Source organism: Coregonus clupeaformis, chromosome 27, assembly GCF_020615455.1.
Source record: "Coregonus clupeaformis isolate EN_2021a chromosome 27, ASM2061545v1, whole genome shotgun sequence".
NCBI classification, from domain to species: Eukaryota; Metazoa; Chordata; class Actinopteri; order Salmoniformes; family Salmonidae; genus Coregonus; species Coregonus clupeaformis.
In genome coordinates this window covers 12,674,735-12,697,157 of record NC_059218.1, presented here as the reverse complement: position 1 = coordinate 12,697,157, position 22,423 = coordinate 12,674,735, and the positions used below count along the sequence as shown (strand labels likewise).

General features: G+C 42.6%; 2 protein-coding genes across 5 annotated transcripts in view; both read right to left on the bottom strand.

Annotated features, from left to right (window-relative positions):
- LOC121541457 (E3 ubiquitin-protein ligase RNF165-like) lies at positions 1-19,063 on the bottom strand. Of its 3 annotated transcripts, none has more exons than XM_045208042.1 (11): positions 18,955-19,063; positions 18,723-18,798; positions 17,543-17,703; positions 6,616-6,922; positions 6,273-6,398; positions 5,337-5,469; positions 4,923-5,027; positions 4,594-4,686; positions 4,381-4,500; positions 4,117-4,220; positions 1-3,879 (listed from the first exon to the last, which is right to left on the bottom strand). In XM_045208042.1, the coding sequence occupies exons 3-11, from the start codon at positions 17,601-17,603 to the stop codon at positions 3,762-3,764; spliced, it is 1,167 nt and encodes a 388-aa protein (XP_045063977.1). In that variant the 5' UTR covers positions 17,604-17,703; positions 18,723-18,798; positions 18,955-19,063; the 3' UTR covers positions 1-3,761. The 3 variants fall into 3 exon arrangements, with proteins under 3 accessions (XP_045063977.1, XP_045063976.1, XP_045063978.1); XM_045208041.1 differs by having other exon boundaries at positions 4,594-4,689; positions 18,955-19,062; XM_045208043.1 differs by lacking the exon at positions 4,381-4,500 and having other exon boundaries at positions 4,594-4,689; positions 18,955-19,058.
- A 278-nt stretch (positions 19,064-19,341) lies between these two features.
- The window catches only part of LOC121541458 (uncharacterized protein C18orf25 homolog), a 28,496-nt gene continuing 25,414 nt past the window's right edge, over positions 19,342-22,423 (bottom strand). For both annotated transcript variants that reach the window (XM_041850484.2, XM_041850486.2), the window contains 2 exons: positions 22,294-22,405; positions 19,342-21,972 (listed from right to left, as the gene is read on the bottom strand). In XM_041850484.2, the coding sequence (XP_041706418.1) occupies positions 21,774-21,972; positions 22,294-22,405 (311 nt within the window). In that variant the 3' untranslated portion in view covers positions 19,342-21,773. The remainder of the gene's footprint in view (positions 21,973-22,293; positions 22,406-22,423) is intronic.

Sequence of the window (22,423 nt, the reverse complement as noted above, 5' to 3'; positions counted from 1 at the left end):
CCAATTCATCACCAGATTTATACACCTTCCATTTCATCCAATTTATTACAAAAAGAGCACATACAAAAAGGATAATATACAAGCCTTGAAATAAAATTGAAATTAAAAAACAGAACAGTTTGGGTTTAGCGATGCAACTTTTAAAATCATTATTAGTAGTAATAAATAAAGTACAAAATTCCACCAAATGTGAATCTAACATTTACACATATGCTCATCCAGTTCTTCATCAACACACTCATCATCATTAATGAGCTATTGCTTTAATATTAATGATAAATAGTTCTACTCTCCGATAAAATATCCTATATTGAAAAACATTGCGCAGTCACAGCTAAAACAGCAGATTTCTCATACAAAGGTGGCGGCAGCCCTATCACTGGCACTATCTGGGATATTTTCTCTTTCCTTCAGTTTTTGTTTGTCAGATGCAAGCAGCAGTAAAATTAATTATTTGTATTATTCTTAGTATATCTGCAAATATTTTCACCATATACTTATATACCATCGAGAATATATATCCAAACCTGAGAAAAACATGCATTTTTAGTTAGTTTGTGCTTTAAGAGATCCTCTGTTCTTGTTTTCCCTTGAGAGAGGATTGTGATGGGAAACATTGGATGGGTTCTGAGTGGCTGGAGGGATGGACGGTCATGAATAAATAAAGGAGACAGAAATTAAAGGAAATGCAGGAAAAGAAGAGGGAAAGATTGGACTAATTAGTGTAGCGTAGATGAACACAGTGAAACATGCCTCTTTCTACAAAGGTTTTGGTCAAATATTTAACTAAAAAATACTCCTAAATAGCTGCTTTCCTTTCTCTCATAAGGTAGCCACAGATCTATTTGCTTAGTGAAAGCGTGAATATGCCAACCACACCACCTGATGTTCGCACACTCCACTTATGGGGGCTGACATATTTATTTCACCTTGCAGGTTGGTCAGTGGTGACCTTAAAGAGAGAAGAGAGGGAATAAGTGAGGAAAGACAACGTTATACAGTATTTGGACATGATGGCTTTTGGGTAAGTGAGTGCAGGAGTTAGTGTGGTTTAAATCATAAGGTAATATCTCTTGACACTAGAAGCGAGGCACTTGTTGGACTCAAAACTACATGTTTTTCTGGAAAAGAGGGAAGGAGAAATATCCCATGACAAAGAAGAAAAGGAACATGCTTTGTTAAAAGACAGAATGGATAGAGGGATGAAAGAGAGAGCTGGAAATGGACAGAGTATTTAATAATAATGATGATAATAACACATCTATGTTCGTAAACTGTTATGCCAGTGAGAGGGTTCCCATGTTAAAACTAAGAGTGCAAAACGAGAGACAAGAAAACAATTACAAACTAAAAACCATTTCATTCCATTGCAGTCTGTCCACTACATCACAGCATAGGGGATAAGAGAAAAGTTGCATTGAATGGAATGTAACCAAGATATCCACAGCACCACATGAGAAGAGCAGGCCAGACAGCTCAGCCCGGGACAGTAAACATAGCACAGCCGGCTCGGGGAGAGATCAAACAGCAGGGCTTTTTTGTTTAGTTTCTTCAGGAAAAATACAACTGCATGCGGAGCATTCCCATTTAAAACAATGCAAAAATGAGGTAAATCATTTTTTTTGTGTGTTATTTCTAAATAAATTATGATTCAATTGCAACAAAAAAAAACTATATAAAATTAAATATGTACCCATGATATCTACAGTTAGTAATAAATTATGATTGTTAAATACTTAAGGCATCTCAACTGACAACACCCTGTGTAAACTATCAAAACATCCCATAGAAAAGTCCACTAAAGGAGGAGGCAGTATCAACACTGGCAGTGCACAGGACAGTAAGGGTCTGTCCCAATCCTTCACAACTCATCCTTAAGTCCGCAGGGCGATTAAATTTTTCCTAATGCTTCAATACTGAGTCCTCAATGCATATGACAGAAAGGTTTTTAAGGATTGGCACTGCTATGTAGTGTTTACGTACATTGACTTAGACATAACAGAGCAACAGATCAAAAGGAATGAACATAAAATATCAACATTTAAATACTTAATAAAGTTTTTTTTTTTTTATACAATAAAAGTATTCTATGACCCTTATTTTACCCGCCCCCAGTCCTGTCTGTGTGCACACTGTGGATACTGCCCCCATCACACAACATTCTACATTGTTGTTCTAGCAATACAGCATAGAAACCAGCATAGCAACCACGAGGGGAGATCTGTCACACAAAAACACAAATTTAACAACTAAGCTCCTCACTCGGTCCAAAACACTGCGTGTTTATATACCTAAATATACAGAAACCAACGCAAATGCAATACCAAAGAAAGAGGTTGTTGCTATATCTATCATCACATGTGCTTGTTCTTTAGGCAATAAGGTAAACGTCACAATAGGATTCCATTTTGTTTGCCACCAAAAAGGGACAGGATGAACACACGCTACAGGTCAGGGACAGCCACTGACATCGTGCTCAGTATTTTTTTCTTTGTTAGTGTTGAGAAAGATAGTCACAGCTCAGATGAACTAAGTCATGCACACACAACCCCCTCCCTTGCTCTTCCTATATATATATTTTTTACGCTAACACAACAGCCCAAGCCAACATTGAAACATGCATTTCACTACACTGCTCAGCCATAACACCTGCGCCAGGAGGGGATGGCACAGAGTCGCTGTTTCCAGGGCAGCTAACCCTCCTGCATACCCAGAATGCCCCACACCTCACCCAGTCACTGCAGTGCATGATAGGGGATTGGGTCTTACTACATTTCTTTTTTGCATTTTTTAAAGTCCTTATTTGGCTTTGTATTCTACAAGCACGCCAATCAAACCACCATTAATCTAACTACTATATTCCCCTTTAACCTTTGACACACACTTGAACCCGCACTTTAAGTTTGTCACACACGATCACGCATTGGTTAAATACACACTGAAACCCACACACTGGGGCAGAACACACACATTAACCCGTGCTGCAGCAGGTCAAGCGATACCATAACTCATTTGGTTAAACACTCACTAACCTGTGTATTTACTCAAACACACGCCAACCCATGCATTGGGGCAGGCCGACATTGCAGCAGTGAAATAGTCGTATTATGTCCCAACACTGATGACAGCATCAGTCCCAAGCAAATGTAGAACTACTGTATTGCATACATACCACTGTCTGATACCGCTACTGTACTACCACAAATGATCTGTCGGCAAACATGGCGACAGGGCTTTTACGTGGTTGATTTAGATTCCTGTTGTGGCAGAATAAGCAAAGTGTGTGGGTGTGTGTGTTTTGAGTGTGTGGCCGGCTGGCAAGTGGGGTTGTGTGTTTTTCACTCAGTACATTAATGTCATGGCTTTAAGAACATGCTACAAAGACACAGGAAACAGGACAAACACCTGCCTCCCCTACCTACAACAACACGACAGCAACAACACCCCACCTCCAGCAAGCAACTAGTAAACCCTGTGCGTGTGTATAGAGTATGTATGTGTGAGTGTGTTTGCTTGTCTTTTTGCCGGGGATGTGCTTTTATTGAGAGAGAGAGAGAGAGACTCCATTCTCTCGTGCAGTAAGTAATCCTGGGTTGGCTCAGTAAAGCGTGAGTCAGAGAGGGTGATGATGTCACATGACGTCTGGAGACATTTGGCAAAGCACCCGTGTGGGGAGGGACCAGGGCCGGGGTGGAGGGGAGCAGGAAACACACCAGGGTGATTGACAGCAGCCAGGCCGTCAGGCTTCACCCCCGGGCCAATCAGCTGTCGGGATGGAGCTGCGTCTCGATGTCCACGCGGCAGATTGGACACTTCCTGCTGGTCGCCAGCCACTGGTCCACACAGCCCTGGTGGAAGAGGTGCATGCAGGGTAACCGCCTGGACGGGGGAGAAAGGAAGGAAGGTAAATCATCTGGTCATCAATTCACACATACTGAAAAGAGAAAATGTACAGTATGCACATCGCACAGTTTCAGGGGGTTCCTTCTGCAGATGTGATATGCTCCCAAAGGTTATTTGAATGACGAGACGCAGAAATGGACACAACAAATCACCTTTGGGAGCACATCAGCTGCAGACAATAGTCATTATTCGGAGGGTCCTGACAGTCATTACCTGACATCCTCTGCATCCTCCAGCATGGATAGGCAGATGGTACATTTCTCATCCACATCAGTCTCCTCCTCTTTCTCACCAACCTTCATCTCCAGAGGCTTTCTCTGTGGACCAATCAAATGACATATCCAGATTAGAATCAGATGGGGTCATCAGTGCTCAAGAGTTTTTAAAGAGACAAAAGGCTTCAGAAGTAAGCGACATTGCTTTTTTTAAACTTTGAGTTTGTATACAGTACCATATCATACCACACAGAATGCTAACCTGTGCTTGTGTATCTATGATGAGTTTTTGTAGTTGAGGTGATTTGGAATCATGCTTTAGTGGTGAGGTAGCCCTGTCTGAGACTTGTAAGCCCTCAGACCTTGAGGATGTCTTCTTGGTCTAATGGTTAACACATTCAATTCCCACTGGTTACATTTGCAATTATAGCCCCACTTGTGTGTATATTTGTAGCTCAAAGAGCTGCCTCCTCACCTTCTTGTATTTGTGTGGGAAGGTGAATCTCTCTATGGTGGTCTGAACTGCCCCTCTACTGACACTTCCCAGCCTGTCTTCAAGCTGCAACAGCTCCTAGGGCACAGGAGAACAAGGCTTTTGACAGGACTTCACTAGACATTTGCAATTACAAGTGCACTGGTAACGGGATATACAACAGGGATATAGAACAGATAAGGCCTTGCCATTAAAGCTTAATTGTTAAAAACATGTATAGTACACAGGTATAACACTAGTAATTACTGATATAGAATACAACTATAGGTAAAACAGAATAGGACAGGATACATCTAGAGATGGACGTTTACCTCATAGCTCTCTCGTACAGCCGAAGCATGGCGTGAGGGGTTGAGGCCCTGTAGAGCCAGCAGGTGGAGCTGGGGGTACGGATAGTTTCTGATCTCGTGCACAACCTGTCGAAAAAAACTAAACACTTTAGTCATCCACAGAACATCGTAAGATATGACTAAACATTCAGCACGGGACAGAAGTCAATCAAAAACCTAAACCTAATAAAACAGCAAGACAGACACCAAACTAAAGATGTTAACAGAAACAGACAGACATCAAACCACCAACCTAGACCCCAAAACAGGCAGCACAGTCTTTAAAAAACCTAAAGCAGAGATCTACAAAGACACTAAACAATCAACATAGACATAAAAATAAAAAAAACTACAACAAAGCAGAGACAGACCAAAACAGCCAAGTCATGGACATACCACTTGTGCAGAGGTGGTGTTCCTGGGAAAGTGGTGCATTCTAGGGGATGAGGCCAGGTAATGCTGATAGTGCTGTGGAAGCTGCTGGAGCTGGTACTGATGGTGAGAGAGGCCAGCGTCCACACTGAGGTCCCTACGAACAGAGTGACAGAGAGAGAGAGACCTAGATTAACATCAACACAGAATATGAAGGCGATTACAGACGGGCTGCGATAAATAGCAATTGAACCGCAAGAAAATCTGCCTACTGTTTGTGGAGACCAGGTCCCGGTTGTTGTCAGCTCGAATGTTGTCATTAAAACATTGTTTGATTGTTTGACAAGATGTACTCTGCTCATTGGTCAACCATGCGCGGCGGCCAATCAAGACTTCAGCTAATTTCATATTTTGGCGCCTCAAGCGCCGAGCCAGCGGCGCAGCTCATGGGAGCGAGGTTTACAAAGCTCTCCGCTTGCAAAAATGCTTGCGATTTGCCGACCTACTCCCATTGAAGTCTAAGAGATTAACAATGATCAAATCAAAGTTTATTGGTCGCGTACACAGTTTAGCAGGTGTAATAGCAGGTGCAGCGAAATGCTCATGTTACTAGCTCCTAACAATGCAGTAAAATGTCAAACACTTAAAATGTAAGGGGGGAAAAATACAAAAAATACAAGAAATCAAGAACGGCACGACAGTTTAGCTATGGTCTATGGTCAGTTTAGCATTTACCTCACAAATGGTTATGGTTGGGATTTGGAATGGGTATGCTAATAATAGATCCGTTCTTATTAGTAACTTCTACCTGAAGCCATAAACACTCCTGAGGTGCTCCCTACAGGCAGGTGGAGAGGTAAATGCTAAATCAACAACAACACTAATGCCAGACAGACGCGGGGATGGAACACTGACTTATCTTCTCCACGGCTCCCACTTTCATTTCAAACAGTGACTCACCAGTCTGTGCCCTCGGCCAGGTAGCGCGGCTGCTGGCTGATTGGCTGGGGAACGTGGAGTGGAGGGGAGTAGTCATACCCCGAGCGCAGCCTGTGAGGGTTCAGAGGAACGCGCTCCGGTGTTCGTCTGCACGGAGGAGTCATTTACATCCATTAGTATTTGGAAATTGGAGGGGCTGTAGTGTTCTAGTGTCTGTTCATTTGTGTGTGTGTGTGTGTGTGTGTGTGTGAGAAAGAGGGAGCGACAAAGCATATCAAAGTGTGTGTCTAAGTGAACATCCAAAGTGTGTGTGTGTGCACGCACGTGTCTAGGCGAGTGAGCTTAAAAAAGTGGGTGGTTGTACCTGGAGTGTGGGAGGATCCTGCGGTGCTGCGCCTCTAGAAGCTGCTGCTGGATGAGGTATTGCTGGTGTAAGGCCTGAGGTAGGAACGGGGGCCCCGGGATGTCCTGGAACTGAGGGGGGGCCGGCAGGGCCGTCAGGGGCGGAGGGTGGTGGGGGGCTGTGGACAGGTGAGGGGCCAGGCCAGTCTGGGGAGGCTGACTGGCATGACCCACGGGGAACTCGGCTGAGATGGGAGCCTGGGGGGCCCCCAGGTTAAAGTGTCGGCAGGAGGTAGCATGGCTGTGCTGATGTCTGGTGAAGTGTGCTCCTGCAGGAGACAAGCGCACCCAATCAGGATTCAGAGGAAGTAGGCCCCAACCAATCAAGACAAGACCGAAAAGACACTCAGTCAATCAGACGATAGAGAGACAATCACACCCACTCAGAGAGCAGGCAGACAGAGTGATCAACCAAGACAAGAGAACACTCACCCAATCAGAGAAGACGCCAGAGAGAGTAGAGAGAATGAGTGATCACACCAATCAGACAGACAGTGAACAACAGCCAAACAGAGGGAGTCAGTCACACTTAATTAAACATCACACAGAACAACTACACAGACATTTTACATTACATTTTAGTCATTTAGCAGATGATCTTATCCAGAGTGACTTACATAAGCAATTAGGGTTAGTTAAGTGCCTTACTCAAGTCACATCAACAGATCTTTCACCTAGTCGGCTCGGGGATTTGAACCAGCCACCTTTCAGTTACTGGCCCAATGCTCTTAACCGCTAGGCTACCTGCCGCCCACAGACCGATCTTAAGACAGCACAATCACACAGAATCAGACAAACAATCTGACAGACATAGACAGACAAATCATTGTTAGACAGAAACCACAACCAAGCACACAGACAGAGATCAAACTAACAGTCAGAACACAGAGACAGACACAATTGTAAACACACATTCAGAAACAGACCACCCCCCCCCCCCCCACACACACATGATATCACTCACACACAGAGAGAAAACAGAAAGTGACCTCACCCAGGAAGAAAACACAAAACAGGAGAAAGAGCAGATGAAGAACAGACAAAGTAACCTCCATGGAGCGACCTCTAACCTCCAAAGAGAGCCAAACTTTCTGGCTCATATCCTGCCGTTCTACAGAGTCAGCTGGGAGCGAAGGGGTTCACTGGGCACCGACCGACTGACCTTTAGTTTGATTTGGACTTTATGCATGTCTCTGATAATATCAGCTAGGTTTGATGTGGACTTTTGCTTAAGTGGGTTTGTATAATGTTATAAATAAGTACCCTGGGTTTAATTGGACCTTGAATGAACATATGAAAATCTATGGTACGGAGTTCCCGTGTATGAGAACGTTTAATGTGATGTGGCGGTAAATATTTTCAACGTTCTTCAACATGCTACTTATTCACAAGGAATACAGCCACTGTCTACCTGCCTCTCCAGCTGTGAGATGTAACTGTAGTCCTATCTATAGACCTCTCTCATTATGGAGCCTGGCATTATGGGATCAACCGCTAGATCCACCAGCTGCTTGGGGTGCGACTCAATAGTCTAAAGTGGCGTCCTCTCCTTGTCTCATTTTCTTAATCTTCGCTGATCTGGAAAGACAGGGCAGGTGAACACGACATGGCAGATAGACATGCCAAAATTGCTTTCACCTGTCCAGGGCCCGGTTTCCCGATGGAATTTAAGCGTACAAGTTTTTTAATGATGCATCTTTCCTAAAACGGCCGAAGATGTAACATACGTTTCCCAAAACACCACAAAGAGAGAATGGTCGCTAAGTGCATCGTTGGAGCACGTTTCTATACTGATAGGATCGAAAAGAAAGGGAGCGCTGCTCTCGGATCAGCTTTCTCCATTCAAATAATAGCCTTAACATTCGAATTTTCACACAATACTGACGACGGATCAGCTCCTAGAGAGATATTACCACCTACAGCTGCAAATATTGAGGTGGCTTATTCTAATACTTACCCAATAAATATTCACTAAATCACTGATTTGGCACATCATTGTGCGCATGTTAGGCTACACATCATGAAATATATTGAGACAAATTACAGAAAGTAGCCTACAAGTAGCAAAATAGAACTCAATTGAACCTGACATGAATTTCAATATGATTGAATAAATAGGCTTATAGCCTACTGCTTATATTTTAATGCATTCATCTCGGTTTTCATTTGAAGCATCATTTTATATGTCGCTTGTTTGTATCAATTGCAAAGACATTGCAACTTTGTATTTGTAGTCAACTTTATTCTCAAGTTATCGGCTGTCAGAGACGGATAAACGAAGTGATTCTAAACTCAGCAAAAAAATAAACATCCTCTCACTGTCAACTGCGTTTATTTTCAGCAAACTTAACATGTGTAAATATTTGTATGAACATAACAAGATTCAACAACTGAGACATAAACTGAACAAGTTCCACAGACATGTGACTAACAGAAATTGAATAATGTGTCCCTGAACAAAGGGGGGGTCAAAAGTAACAGTCAGTATCTGGTGTGGCCACCAGCTGCATTAAGTACTGCAGTGCATCTCCGACTCACGGAGTGCACCAGATTTTCCAGTTCTTGCTGTGAGATGTTACCCCACTCTTCCACCAAGGCACCTGCAAGTTCCCGGACATTTCTGGGGGGAATGGCCCTAGCCCTCACCCTCCAATCCAACAGGTCCCAGACGTGCTCAATGGGATTGAGATCCGGGCTCGTCGCTGGCCATGGCAGAACACTGACATTCCTGTCTTGCAGGAAATCATGCACAGAACGAGCATTATGGCTGGTGGCATTGTCATGCTGGAGGGCCATGTCAGGATGAGCCTGCAGGAAGGGTACCACATTAGGGAGGAGGATGTCTTCCCTGTAACGCACAGCGTTGAGATTGCCTGCAATGACAACAAGCGCAGTCCGATGATGCTGTGACACACCGCCACAGACCATGACGGACCCTCCACCTCCAAATCGATCCCGCTCCAGAGTACAGGCCTCGGTGTAACGCTCATTCCTTCGACAATAAAGGCGAATCTGACCATCACCCCTGGTGAGACAAAACCGCGACTCGTCGGTGAAGAGCACTTTTTGCTAGTCCTGTCTGGTCCAGCGACAGTGGGTTTGCACCCATAGGCGACGTTGTTGCCGGTGATGTCTGGTGAGGACCTGCCTTACAACAGGCCTACAAGCCCTCAGTCCAGCCTCTCTCAGCCTATTGCGGACAGTCTGAGCACTGATGGAGGGATTGTGCATTCCTGGTGTAACTCGGGCAGTTGTTGTTGCCATCCTGTACCTGTCCCGCAGGTGTGATGTTGTTACACGTGGTCTGCCACTGCGAGGACGATCAGCTGTCCGTCCTGTCTCCCTGTAGCGCTGTCTTAGGCGTCTCACAGTACGGACATTGCAATTTATTGCCCTGGCCACATCTGCAGTCCTCATACCTCCTTGCAGCATGCCTAAGGCACGTTCACGCAGATGAGCAGGGACCCTGGGCATCTTTCTTTTGGTGTTTTTCAGTCAGTAGAAAGGCATCTTTAGTGTCCTAAGTTTTCATAATTGTGACCTTAAATTGCCTACTGTCTGTAAGCTGTTAATGTCTTAACGACCGTTCCACAGGTGCATGTTCATTAATTGTTTATGGTTCATTGAACAAGCATTGGAAACAGTGTTTAAACCATTTACAATGAAGATCTGTGAAGTTATTTGGATTTTTACGAATTATCTTTGAAAGACAGGGTCCTGAAAAAGGGACGTTTCTTTTTTTTGCTGAGTTTATGTTTAGCGGACATCTTCTGTGTATGAAGTCATGCGGGAGGGCAAAAAAGCATCTAACAACGCACTTAGCAGGCGTTAGATTACGAGCGTATTCAAGTGCCACGTTAATAACAACGGTTTCGGGAAACAGCTCTGAGATTTAACGACGCTTCTACGCAGGTTCTAACGATGAACTTGCTTGTGGGAAACCGGGCCCAGTCCTCTTTCAGATCTGTGTGAAGGACGAAGGAAAGAACACAAGACGAAGCCAATTTAGACAATTAGACTACTGAGGTGCAGACCTGTAGCTAATCCGACACTTCCATCTGAGGCAAGCTGCTGCTGATGTATTCCCCATGCCTCACCCCCCGGGTTAATGCCACCTCTCGGTCTGTCTCTGTCGATCAAAGGAGGAGTTGTGAAGCTCTGGCCAACCTGCTGAATCAGCATGCTGCTGGGTCGCAGCCAAACAATCAATATCCATTACGTCCAGAGGGAGGGAGGTGTGGTGAGGAGGGGGAGGCAGCTGCTCCTTCAGCCCCTGTTAAAGCCCCCAGCTGTCTGAGCCGGGGAACAGACACCAAGGTCTGGGGGGTTGTCCCTCAGACAAGCAGCCCTCATATCAAAAAGCACAGACCCACCGACTGACTATGAATGGCCAGGCTCCATGTAGAGACATCTTTAGAGCCGTCCTAGTTTATTCAGCAAGCGGGTTATTCCTCACAAAACTAGAACAAAAAAGGCCCTGCTTTTTTTTTTATGTACTCCATAGAAGGGTCCTTTGGAGGAAAGATTGTTGACATATAGTTGACATTTGTTCAACTTTTATATGCCCGTAGAATATATTACGTTCAACAATGTAATGAAAAAATAGCCAAATCAAAAATGGTATATTTTCAATATTCATGTTTGTATTGTTCAATATTCATAAATGAATGTAAGAAAATTGTGATTGAAATCAAAATACTAGTCATATTACAGAGCAAGCGGAAAAGCTTCATATGACATCAATTCTTGCTTTGTAGCACCTATGGGATGAAACATGATGGAGTCTTAAAAGGAGGCCAGAGGAAGGCCAAAATGTCACAAATATTCCAACTTCAATTAATTATTTCTCAATTATGCTTTAAGATATAAAATGTCAAATATATGTCAACAATCCTTCCTCCAAAGGACCCTTCTATGGAATACATTGTGAAAATCCCCAAAATCATGTAATTTTTTGTTGTTGCAGTTTCGTGAGGAATCACCCAAGCTGTGTGTGCTTTGACTATTATTGTGATAATAAAACGATACTACTGAACTCCATAAATGATAAAGAGTGGCTCGTAAAACAGCTATGCAACTTTGTTCTAATTTGATGCAGAGACGAGAGGGTTTAATCATTATCTTTACTGTTCAGAGGGGAATTTCCAGTAGCACTGCCTCTAATGATTATGATAAGCAGAGGTGTACTTGATACTTATAATTTAATGTTTTGCTGATAGCTGAATCACACTGTGTAACCAATTCAACTGACAAAAATATATTTCTGATACAGTGGTTGGACTATTTAATTACAACCCAAAGGTTACTTCAGGTCAACTCAAAATTGTATAATTCCTTTTTCCCCCCTTCCACATCATAGCCTACGTAATTAAAAGCAGTTTGACTATTCTAGTCACAAACCAAGGTGACATATTCTGCTTGGTTGTTCTTTTGCTACAGTATATTTTGCCCTGAGACACAGGAAACCCAGTGAACCTCAGCCATAAGAGGAGAAATGATGTTGGCTGGCTGAGGAAGTAGAGCGGAAAAAAACTGTTGGCTTCTGGCTTTGGTGGAACAGAGGATGCCATTTCAAAGCATTTTCACTCCGTTCTGACGGAATGCTTTACGTCACAGTTGTGCAAATATACAGTGACCCCAGTAACAAAGGAGAAACATGACAAAAAAAATTATTTTACTTGGATATAACAATATCTCAGGGTGGAAATGACCAGTGCTAGGATGACAGGGTTGTACCCAGTATTTCATAACAAGGTGGTGCTGTTGAGAAGGGGACTCACGAGATTGTTGCATTTTTAAACACATGTAACGAGGTGGGCGAGCGCCCCTCTTATATTTTTTTGGGGAGAACCCTGGATGATTATAATCATAAATGGACCAGAAAATAAAATAGCCTACTAAATAGACCTTATTTGGCACACATTGCACCACTGACACAGCCTCAGCAGCATACAGCCTCTATTGCCTATTATTGACTGTGTCTGCTCATACCTCTGTGCTGAGCTCGGGCTGCAAATCTCCTGACTGGTGCATATCTGAGCTCAGACCCTCCAGAGCTGCACGCACACACCCAGCCCCTCCCCCATGGTGCGGCTGCGGCATAGCTCCCCCTGTTGACTAACAGGCCTGTAGCCCTGCCCACCCATGACTGCAGTAGTCTGACGTCCGACCCGGCTGTCTCTGCAGCTTTATAATCACTGCTACTACTCCCCATCTACCCTACACACCCCATTCCCTCAGCAGCATGAGCATCCCATTACTTTACAATGCACGAATAGAGGGGTGACGAGGTAATGTGTAGGCTAAGCAGTGCAGTAGCTATCAACCAATCATGAAGGATTTAGTACCTAGGTCTATCTGATGTAATGGCATGTAATGTGCCCAAGTGCAGTGGTTAGTAGGAAAATGGAAACTGGATTGAGGAAGGGGTAGCTGAGAAACACCTTATGTTTTACATATACATAACCCGAAGTACCAAAAGATTCATAAATCATTATAGATATAGGTGTCCAGGGGAATCCTAAAGTATAGTAAGATAAGGTGCTCATATCAATCCTTGTGGCTTGTGTGTTATTTAATCTCATGATTAGAATACACATGTAAAGTCTAAAGCAGCTGCTTGCACGGAACACTACAGTAGTGTTGAATAATTTATGTAATTGACTGCCGAATATGACCTTGTAAGTGTTTGAAAAGAAGGCGGTGACAATAACCTTTACCTGTGTGCTCTAGGTAGGAAGGCTATAATCCTTAACCAGACAGCTTACGTTTTTTGGTACAAAGAACTGTCATAGAAAGCCTCTTCTCCCAAAAACAGCATGAGATCACCATTAAATGAGGGCAGTTTAGTATGCATGAAAAGTGTTCTGCACAGTCATTGGAGACTTTTATTGAATTGGCCATGTGTAGACCAAATTTAACACAATCTAGCCAAAATTTCTATCATCAACAAATAGGCCTAGCCCACATAACAAAAGCGACTTGTTTTACTTTTTCCTTGTACAAATACTAGGGCATTTTCAAATTGCATCTATTTTCTTCCATGTGTAAAAGTGATATACCCACATAGAAGTCTGCTGAAGACATTATCCAAAAGGTAAAATGAGGCCACTCACTGAGTTGTTACGCTTTTGTCACAGATTTATACCGACTTCAGGTTGATGCAATGTCTTTTACTTTATATTTGACTGAAAAGTGCATTGAGATGTTCAAATGCATTTTAAATACAGTATGATTCATTGTTATTTTACAAAAACGAGTATGAAGTTGTTTTGCTAATTGAGTTCAGTTTGCTGCGGATTGATCTAGCTCACCTGAACAGCTAGGTGCCATTATATACTGAACCAAAAGAGAATTATGCATCTAAGTGTACATATGTCAAGGTAAAGACTTCACTTGTTTGTTGCGCTGTAGTGTTGTCATTGTTGTCAAAGTAAAAGTTTCACCTGCTAGTTGAGATACAACCAGTCTATATATATATATATATATATGCTAGTTTATTTAGAAAATATAACATAATTGAAATGCCTTATGTTGACCAACTCAGTATGTACAGCTATTGAATGGCTGGTGCCACTTGTGTCAAGACTCTTTTCAAAAACACCAAAGTACACAGAACCGGCATGATAATAATATAATAATAATAATAATATGCCATTTAGCAGACGCTTTTATCCAAAGCGACTTACAGTCATGCGTGCATACATTTTTGTGTATGGGTGGTCCCGGGGATCGAACCCACTACCTTGGCGTTTCAAGCGCCGTGCTCTACCAGCTGAGCTACAGAGGACCAGATGACCTATAGCATTTAAATCAGTGTTTTATGTTGTGTGTCATGTAGAGGAACTTCAAGGTGTGTATTCAGCCTCATAATAAAACTCTAAATCTCCCGTCGTGGTCAGTTTCTGAAAGACACTAATTCAAGATTCATTATTTTGCAAAAGATTCAACGCCAAAATCATCAGTTGCGTGTGACATGTATGGTGCATATACGGAATAACACTTTCGTAACCCGATTACAACAATCATATTAAAAAAGTAAAACCGAGACTGGCAAAAAAGGATGAAAGGAAAGGCAGGTTTTGTTCACTATTACTACTACAGTAAACAACCAATGTGTCACAGCTGAAAAGAGTCAAATACAGATGGAATGTGTATTGATTGGGGGGAAGGGTGACTGTATGGTTCCAACATTAATCCCTGCCTCCCATGTCTCAGTCAAAATATATTTTCCCTGCAGGACAGAGTGATTTGACTGTCCCTAATCCTATGATTGGGACTGGGGAGAGAGCAGCACCTTGAAGTGCCTCCGCAAGAGATGAGAGCACAGAGAGATAGAGGGGGGACTGCCTTAGTGACGGCACGGTGGTGGAGTGGGGGGGTACACACACATGGAAATCAGCAAAAAGCACACTGAAGGTTAGGAAAAATACTACAAGTCTTTATTGGAAAATATTAGTATGTGTGGCACTGTGTGATAATAGTAATAATAATATAATTACATGCAAATAATGACCAAAGGCAAGGCCCGACCATGCTCTGTAGGGTTAACAGAACAGAAGCAGCATCCAATGCGTAGATGTGTATGCTACAGCACATTTCAGTACAGCAGGGACATCTCTACACCAAGATTACATTGGAATCTGCTGTTCAATGTGAAAACATAAAAGTAATAAAAAAATGATCATGCATTAGGTTCTAATACAAGAACATAAGGTAGAGAGAAACCACAACCAAAGAATAAAGACATTTTGATTCTAAAAGGAGTTCTACAGCAGTGCAGGATATACACATCCCTGTAAAATGGATAGCATTCTGTGGAGGTGTAAAGACTGGGGAGTTTGGCATGACTTGAGGATCACAAAGGGAATTTTAAACAGCAAGTCAAGTCTCGCCGATTTGCTGTGACCAACTAAATGGGTTCGTTCAATTAGAAGAGACAAAGGCTCGTATAGGATTATGACTGGCCGTTTAGCCACTAGAACAGGTGCATGGACCATCAAAGGTGGCAATTTAGGATCGTTAGGAAAAAAGGCATGCAAATTAGAATGCTAATTTATTGCAGCCAGTTGTCCAATTGGTTAATTGTGATTAGGATGATAGCATTTGGAAGGGGGAATGAATATGATTTGTTTCAAACAGGCTATCAGGTCCAACTGACCAATTCAAGGTTGTACAATGCACCTTTGATTCAAGAGGGATGACTGGAGACAGCTATCCACAAGTTCGATCAAGCCTGGCTATAATCTAATCGAGGGGCCAAGGGTTCAAAATGTATCCACTTTACAGAAATTTACAGCAGAATGTAGTCTATCCACACTGAATGGGAGAATCACAATGACATTTTGTAGTAATAGGACTAATGCTACAATGGGTTATTTACTAAAGAGCAACATGACAGTTTAAATAAAGACAAACTGTTTTCTAGAGAAGGTGTTATTCTTTAGTCTGTTACACAGAAGGATACGGTATGAGTGGGAGAACTCGGTTTTAATGCCAATGTCGTCTTCAGATGGAAAGAGGAAATGAGGAAGAAGGGGTTCACAATACAGCTAGATGCAGAGAACAGGCAGAGGCTACGGCAGACAGCAGCAGATGATCGTTAGCTACACAATGGAAGGGGACAAAGGTCTGAGAAATGCGGAATGTAGCGCCAGCCTCGATACTATGGAACAGGAAAAAAGAACACAAATAAAAGCACAATGAAATCATTGGCGCTAATGCATGTCCTTTAAAAATGCACGTTCATATTATTATTATTATTACATAATTAGTATAGCCTTTACTACATATCGAGGATTATTTTATTTGGTCAATTTGGCTAGTATGGTGTTTGCAATCGAGCGAAACAAAAGGCAATCAGTTGTGCTCATGTTTTTCCTTGAACAAATAACGTTAGCTTGATAGCCCAAAACTAGAGATAGGGTTTGGTTTATGGTTTGAGACAACAACAAAACAATTTACAAAGCTACGGGATAGTGTTTCTGACCGTACTATAGGTTGCTAAGAAGAAAACGCGTCATTAGACTGCAGTACATTTTAACCCACCTAACGTCAGCTAACCAGCTCAGATTGATTGAATGTGGCAGTCGTTTTAGGGCGTTAATTGAATAATGAAAATGTATATAAATTAGGGATTTAGTAAGCCGACATAAAAAGTACAGCCTCAGCCAATAACATTAAACTACCTACACACCGTAGTTCGCTGAAGGCAACTAACCCCACAACACACACGATATTGTCAAGACGCAAAGGCTCGCCAAAACCAATACATAAGGGTAAACAATTGATGTCACTGATGTGATGTTCGCTAACCAGCTTCTCGATCAGAGTAAAAACAACACAGCTAGGTGTTAATGTCGACCGTATAAAATATAAATGTACCGTTAAAGTACTGTAGGCCAAATTGGTATAAACGACACCGCTAGCTATATTGTAATGATGGTCCTCGCGCGTCTATCACCAAAATATCAGCCTAATAGTAAACCAGGCTCAACCAGGGTGGCCCATACCAGATAAAATAGCGGCGTGTTGGCTAGCTAGCTACCATTTTGCTTAGTTAGTTAGCTTGACAGGATAACATTTGACTTTGACAATAAGAACTGCAAGCTAGAAAGGATGGCAAAACATTACATCAGCTACATATTTTGCTTATTTCGTTTGACATTGTTCGATTAGCTACAACCTTTAACGTTACTGCAAACCCAGATTTTATTCGCTCGAGCGCAGCTGAGCTAGCAGGCTGGCTAACTAAGCAGCTAACGTTAGCCGGCTGGCTAGCATTATTAGCTTGGCCTCTGGCACTTCAGATGGCAGCTATCTTTAATATTTACATAATACAGGAACGAGAAAATACATAAAAATTGATAGAATAAATTAAATCACTTTACCTCTATTTCTTACAGAGCCAAATACGGGAAGAACCAAATATCCGACATGTATTAACACCATCCTGGGTCCTTTGTTGTATCGCTAGCCAGTGAGACAGATGGTCCATGGAAATGGTCCCTTCCAATCCTTGCACATTCAAACGGACAGGCTGCTCAGCTGCCTGGCGTACAAAGACAGAACGAACCAATCAATGAACACCTCTCGAAGTAAGCCTCTTCCTGTGGCACACGGGACAGCCAATCAGATCAGCGACTTTAGTTTTGTGAATTACAAAGAGGTGGAGATGTCCGTCTTCTGGACATCTACTCAAATCAATCAAGCTCAGATCCATCCAGTGTTGAATATCATTGCATTTCTTTCATACCAATACACCGTACTGTTAAAAATGTACACATTGTGTCATGTTCCTAGATGCACTCCAGGACATGTTTGTTGTAGGCCTATTATTTGAAAGAAGGATATTGTCATGCCATGGTTTCCTGGCTCGACTCTCCAGTCTGCACCACCAGAATTAAGACATGGGGACAGATGGAGAGGGGAGGTAGAGGGGGTCACTAAACTCAATGTCATTCACTACTTAGTGGTAACCCTTAGACCGCCTAGCCTACCCACCACGACCACTATAATCGCCTATGGTCTTGCACAAAGGACCCTGAGCTCTATACCACCCCCCGGTCATATTGATCAAATCCGGAAAAAAAGGGGAAACCATTCCTATTAATTGTTGCCCAAATAAATCAGGTTTGGCTAATTTTGTATTTTTGGTACAAAATATTAATATTCAGACACAAATAGCGCTAGCTACACTGATCTCGGAGGTCTGGTGGGAATAAAATCACATGGCTATCTTCGAATAATAAAAGGGTATCCCTGCACACAGATTAACTTCTGAATTTATTTGCAGAGTCAAGCAAGTATATGGTGGAAATATTTGTTTAATATTGTGTGTAGGCTACGATCGTTGGTGTGTGAAATTCAAGTGACAGCTCGGTAGTCCCCCAGCAGGCAGCAGTTAACTGAAGTGAACTCAACACCATTTTCATGCCTATGACATGGCGGGGGTCGGGGAAGGTAAATGGTGCCATGCAATATGTGACATAAACCTGTGGATTGTGAACAACATATTGAATAACCTAGTATTTTACCATTCATTTCAAGGACTCGCTTACAGGTACTTACCGATGGTCCTTACTTCTATGAACGTTGCGTTTTGATTTCTGCTAGGACAGGGCCCTCTGGTGGTCAGGTGTGTACTCTACAATCCCAAATATAATTTCCATGAAAACTGCACGAACCAACGGCTACTCAGAAAAACAATCACCTCCTTCATAGCTCCCTAAAATACCAGCACAGAACAATTGCATGTATTTTCTAGGCTAGTAAAATATCTATTAGCAATTGTTCTACTCACCAATGACAAGGGGACTAGCCATGGGAATTAGCATACAGCTGGTGCCCTCAGGATTAACAGAGAAGCAGGAGGACTCCAGGGTTGAGGTTAGGTTAGGCAGATTGCACAGCTCCGGTCTCTCCATTGTCCTCTCCACGTGTCCCCCTTGCCTGACCTCTGACCCTGTCCCTTTGTGGGTGAGGGGTCATATTGTTCATGAAGAAAGGGAGTCCTCTGTGCTGTTAGGGTACTGAAGGACTGGAGCTGGGAAACACTGCTCTACACAGATATTGAATCAGAGACCTCATCCCCTTTGTCACTCTCTGATTAGGCAAAGACACTGATAAACCCAACAGTATAGACAGCATGGGAATTAAATAAATAAAAAAATCACAATCAACACAGTCCTTAAATAATAATATATTTATTTAGTTTTAAAATGGTTTCCTTTTTGTTCTACAGACATAATTTCAAAGAAGTCCGGGACTTGCAAAATATTAACACTAATTTCTTGTTAATTTAAAATAATGACAGTAAAATAAATGAAAATAAACAGCACAAAAGGGTTAAATTACTGAGAGCGGGTTGAAACAGATGTTTGAATTGAGGACAAAAATGTAACAAAAAATGTTATGTGCAACCATACTTGAGTGATGCTGCCCTAGTTTCTTACAGAAAGCAATCCACTAAGCCTAAAGGCATGAGCAATGTCTTACTTAACTGACATTAAACAATAATCATAATGAAGAGCTACACGACAACAATGGGCTTAGCGGTGTTGCATGCAAGAGACGAGGCCTGGAATAAAAAAAGGTACATTTCAGTGCTAGCTGCATACAGTGGAGAAAACTAGCCAGTTAAACAGTCAAGGTGATACTGAAATTTCAACATAATCATGTCATCTAATTTACACAATGTTTTTCTCTGGGAGGAGGGTGATGTTAACACATTCAAGTTGAAATCAACTCAACAACCTATCAATAATAAATTCAGACCTCAAAATAATTTCATACGTGCAAAGGAAAAGTTGTCAAAAGCTGAAATATCACAAGTCTAAGGTTTTTAAGTCTTTCTTTGACAAAAATTCCATTCGACTTTGGTTCAGTTCCCGGTGTCGAGGAGGACTTTTCCCTTTCTGTGACCAACAGGAGCGAATGAAATGCTCCAATATAACCCTCTAATGAGGGAAAGAGAGAGACCAAGAGGTTCATGCAGTTCAAATGGATCTGATGTGTCATACCAGAACATTGGTAAAAACGAATCAGGCGTGGTTGCAGTCTCACCAGGCCTGAAATACTGCATGAGTACACAAACAGGAGAACCAGGGAGAGTCCTGAGGAATCAGGGTTAAAACAATTCATACATTAAATAGGTCTCTCTATAAAGCCCCCAAATGGGTACAAACTCACCAGTCCTTTACTAGTATCTACATAGTAAAATCACATCTTTTATTAAAATATCTTTTTTGTAGAGGCGGCAAAATCCGCCTCACTTTAAGGTAAAAGAATATACATGACTCTGAAAGAAAATAGTGCACATTCCAAGGCATTCAGGCCATCTTTGGAAGATACATTTCCTCAGTTGTCAGAAAGGGGTCTCGAAAAGTTAGGAGGGGGGATATCTCATTCACACTGATACACATACACACAATCCATATAAGTGCAACCAGTCAGCGACGCAGGGTCATACATTCACTGACTACCAGAATGACACCTGGGACACTTTCAGACTGTTCTCCATCGCAACGGGCTGCCTCAACAGCCACCAGACCTGTCTTACAGTAATAGTACTGTACATAACCTGCTATGCCAGAGGACTGCAGCAAATGCTTGAGTACAAACAGGACTGCAGCACTCATCTTATCCTGTGTGTCTGACCACCAGCTACTCAAAGAGGAGAAAGACAAGAACTGAACATAGACCAGTGTTGCTGTTTGTTTCCTTGAATAGGAAAACATACTATCTAGCTAGCTTAGAAGTTGATTTAGCTACGGTCTTAAACAAACACATTGCGTCATTGACAGCACCATTATCAATAGTATAAATGAAACATAATTGACTATATATTTTTGTAAGCGAAGTAGGGTAAAATCAACGTTATCACTGTAGTTTGACCCGTGAGTGAGGAGCCAGTGGTCAAATCTTAACATAAACCTAAAAGTGACTCTTATGGAGATGTATGAATCAGGTCAAGTCACCAAAGCCCTGTCACAGGCCGGCGTACCGTGCTTCAGAAAGTGTACCAGCTGCCGTTTAGTATCGACTGAAAGCCCAGTCCAGTCAGTCGGAGAATAGGTCACCAATCTGTAGCGCAGCAGGTTCGAGCCACTGATCCTGCCCCGCCCTCATGCAGCAGCTTTAAGTCTTATGTTACAGCTAGCGGAGAGAACACAAAGTGCCTACCTACATACGTACAACAATCCCCGGGATGAAGGAGGTACAGGACAGGAAGAATATTGCTATGTGTTTTACTGTAAAACTTATCTATGGTTCCCCCTGCACTAGTGTCTTGCCCTCTTGATTATTATAATAAATAAATAAAACATGAACAGGGAATCACCTTAGTTAAAATGGCTTTGATACACAAGGTTCTACAGTAGGTTAAAAACAAACAGCGCTCAGGAAGAAGAGGAAGAGTCCATGGAGCTGCATCTCAAATGACACCCTATTCCCTATATTGCAAACTTCTTTTGACCAAAGCACTATAAAGTGCACTAAATAGGGTGTCATTCGAGACGAAGCCCATGAGTCACAGGTGGTGGCTGTAACACTCAGGAAGGGCTTCCACCATGGTGGGGGAGGAGGAGAGGGGTGTAAGGAAGTCTTCAGTGCACGAGTTGCTCAAAGCAGGTATTTGTGTCTGGTCTCCTCGTCCAGAGTGAGGTCCACTACCTCCGGAGGGGACACCCAGTTGGGCTGGGGGGACACTGTAGTCCAGAGCTGGGAGGATTGCCTTGTGCTGTTGTTGAAGTGCTCCACTGAGTTGGGCTTCCAGGCAGAGGACAGGCTCTGGATCACTCCGCCCCTAGGATGGGCACATCTGTTAAGAGAAACAGCACAATAACACAACAAGGACATTAGAGCAATGTAAGAGAAATATTAGAGGGCAACAACATTACACTGAAGATTTGGTAAGTGCAAACTATGCATTGCAGTTCACCAGTTCCTTGACACTGTTGGTGTCACACAGTAAAACTTTAATGACAGTTTTGTTGCAGCAATAAAACATAGTCGCATGACCATGATCCTCAAATTAACACGTTTCAGAGCAACATCATATTACGATTACAGTTTTGTAGTGGTTGCAGTGCAGGCAGATCTGACCTCGGTGTGTGTTGTAAGTTACGCTTTCTGAACTCACCTTGTGTTTTCTTGCACTCCTACTATTTCTACCTCACTGTCTGAGGAGGGGATGTTGATGTGGCCCTTGTGCTGAGGGGGTTCCCTGTGGGCCAACTCTGCCTCCATGTGACCTGCAACACAACAATACA

Bases quoted from the DNA above. Each gene is read 5' to 3' on its own strand.
- LOC121541457 (XM_045208041.1), bottom strand. From the start codon at position 17,603: ATGGTGTTAATACATGTCGGATATTTGGTTCTTCCCGTATTTGGCTCT. The intron at 4,690-4,922 runs GTAAACGTCCAT...CCTGTGCCCTAG, and splicing joins CTGTACGAGAGAGCTATGAG to GAGCTGTTGCAGCTTGAAGA. The intron at 4,221-4,380 runs GTTAGCATTCTG...ATTGGTCCACAG, and splicing joins TCATAGATACACAAGCACAG to AGAAAGCCTCTGGAGATGAA.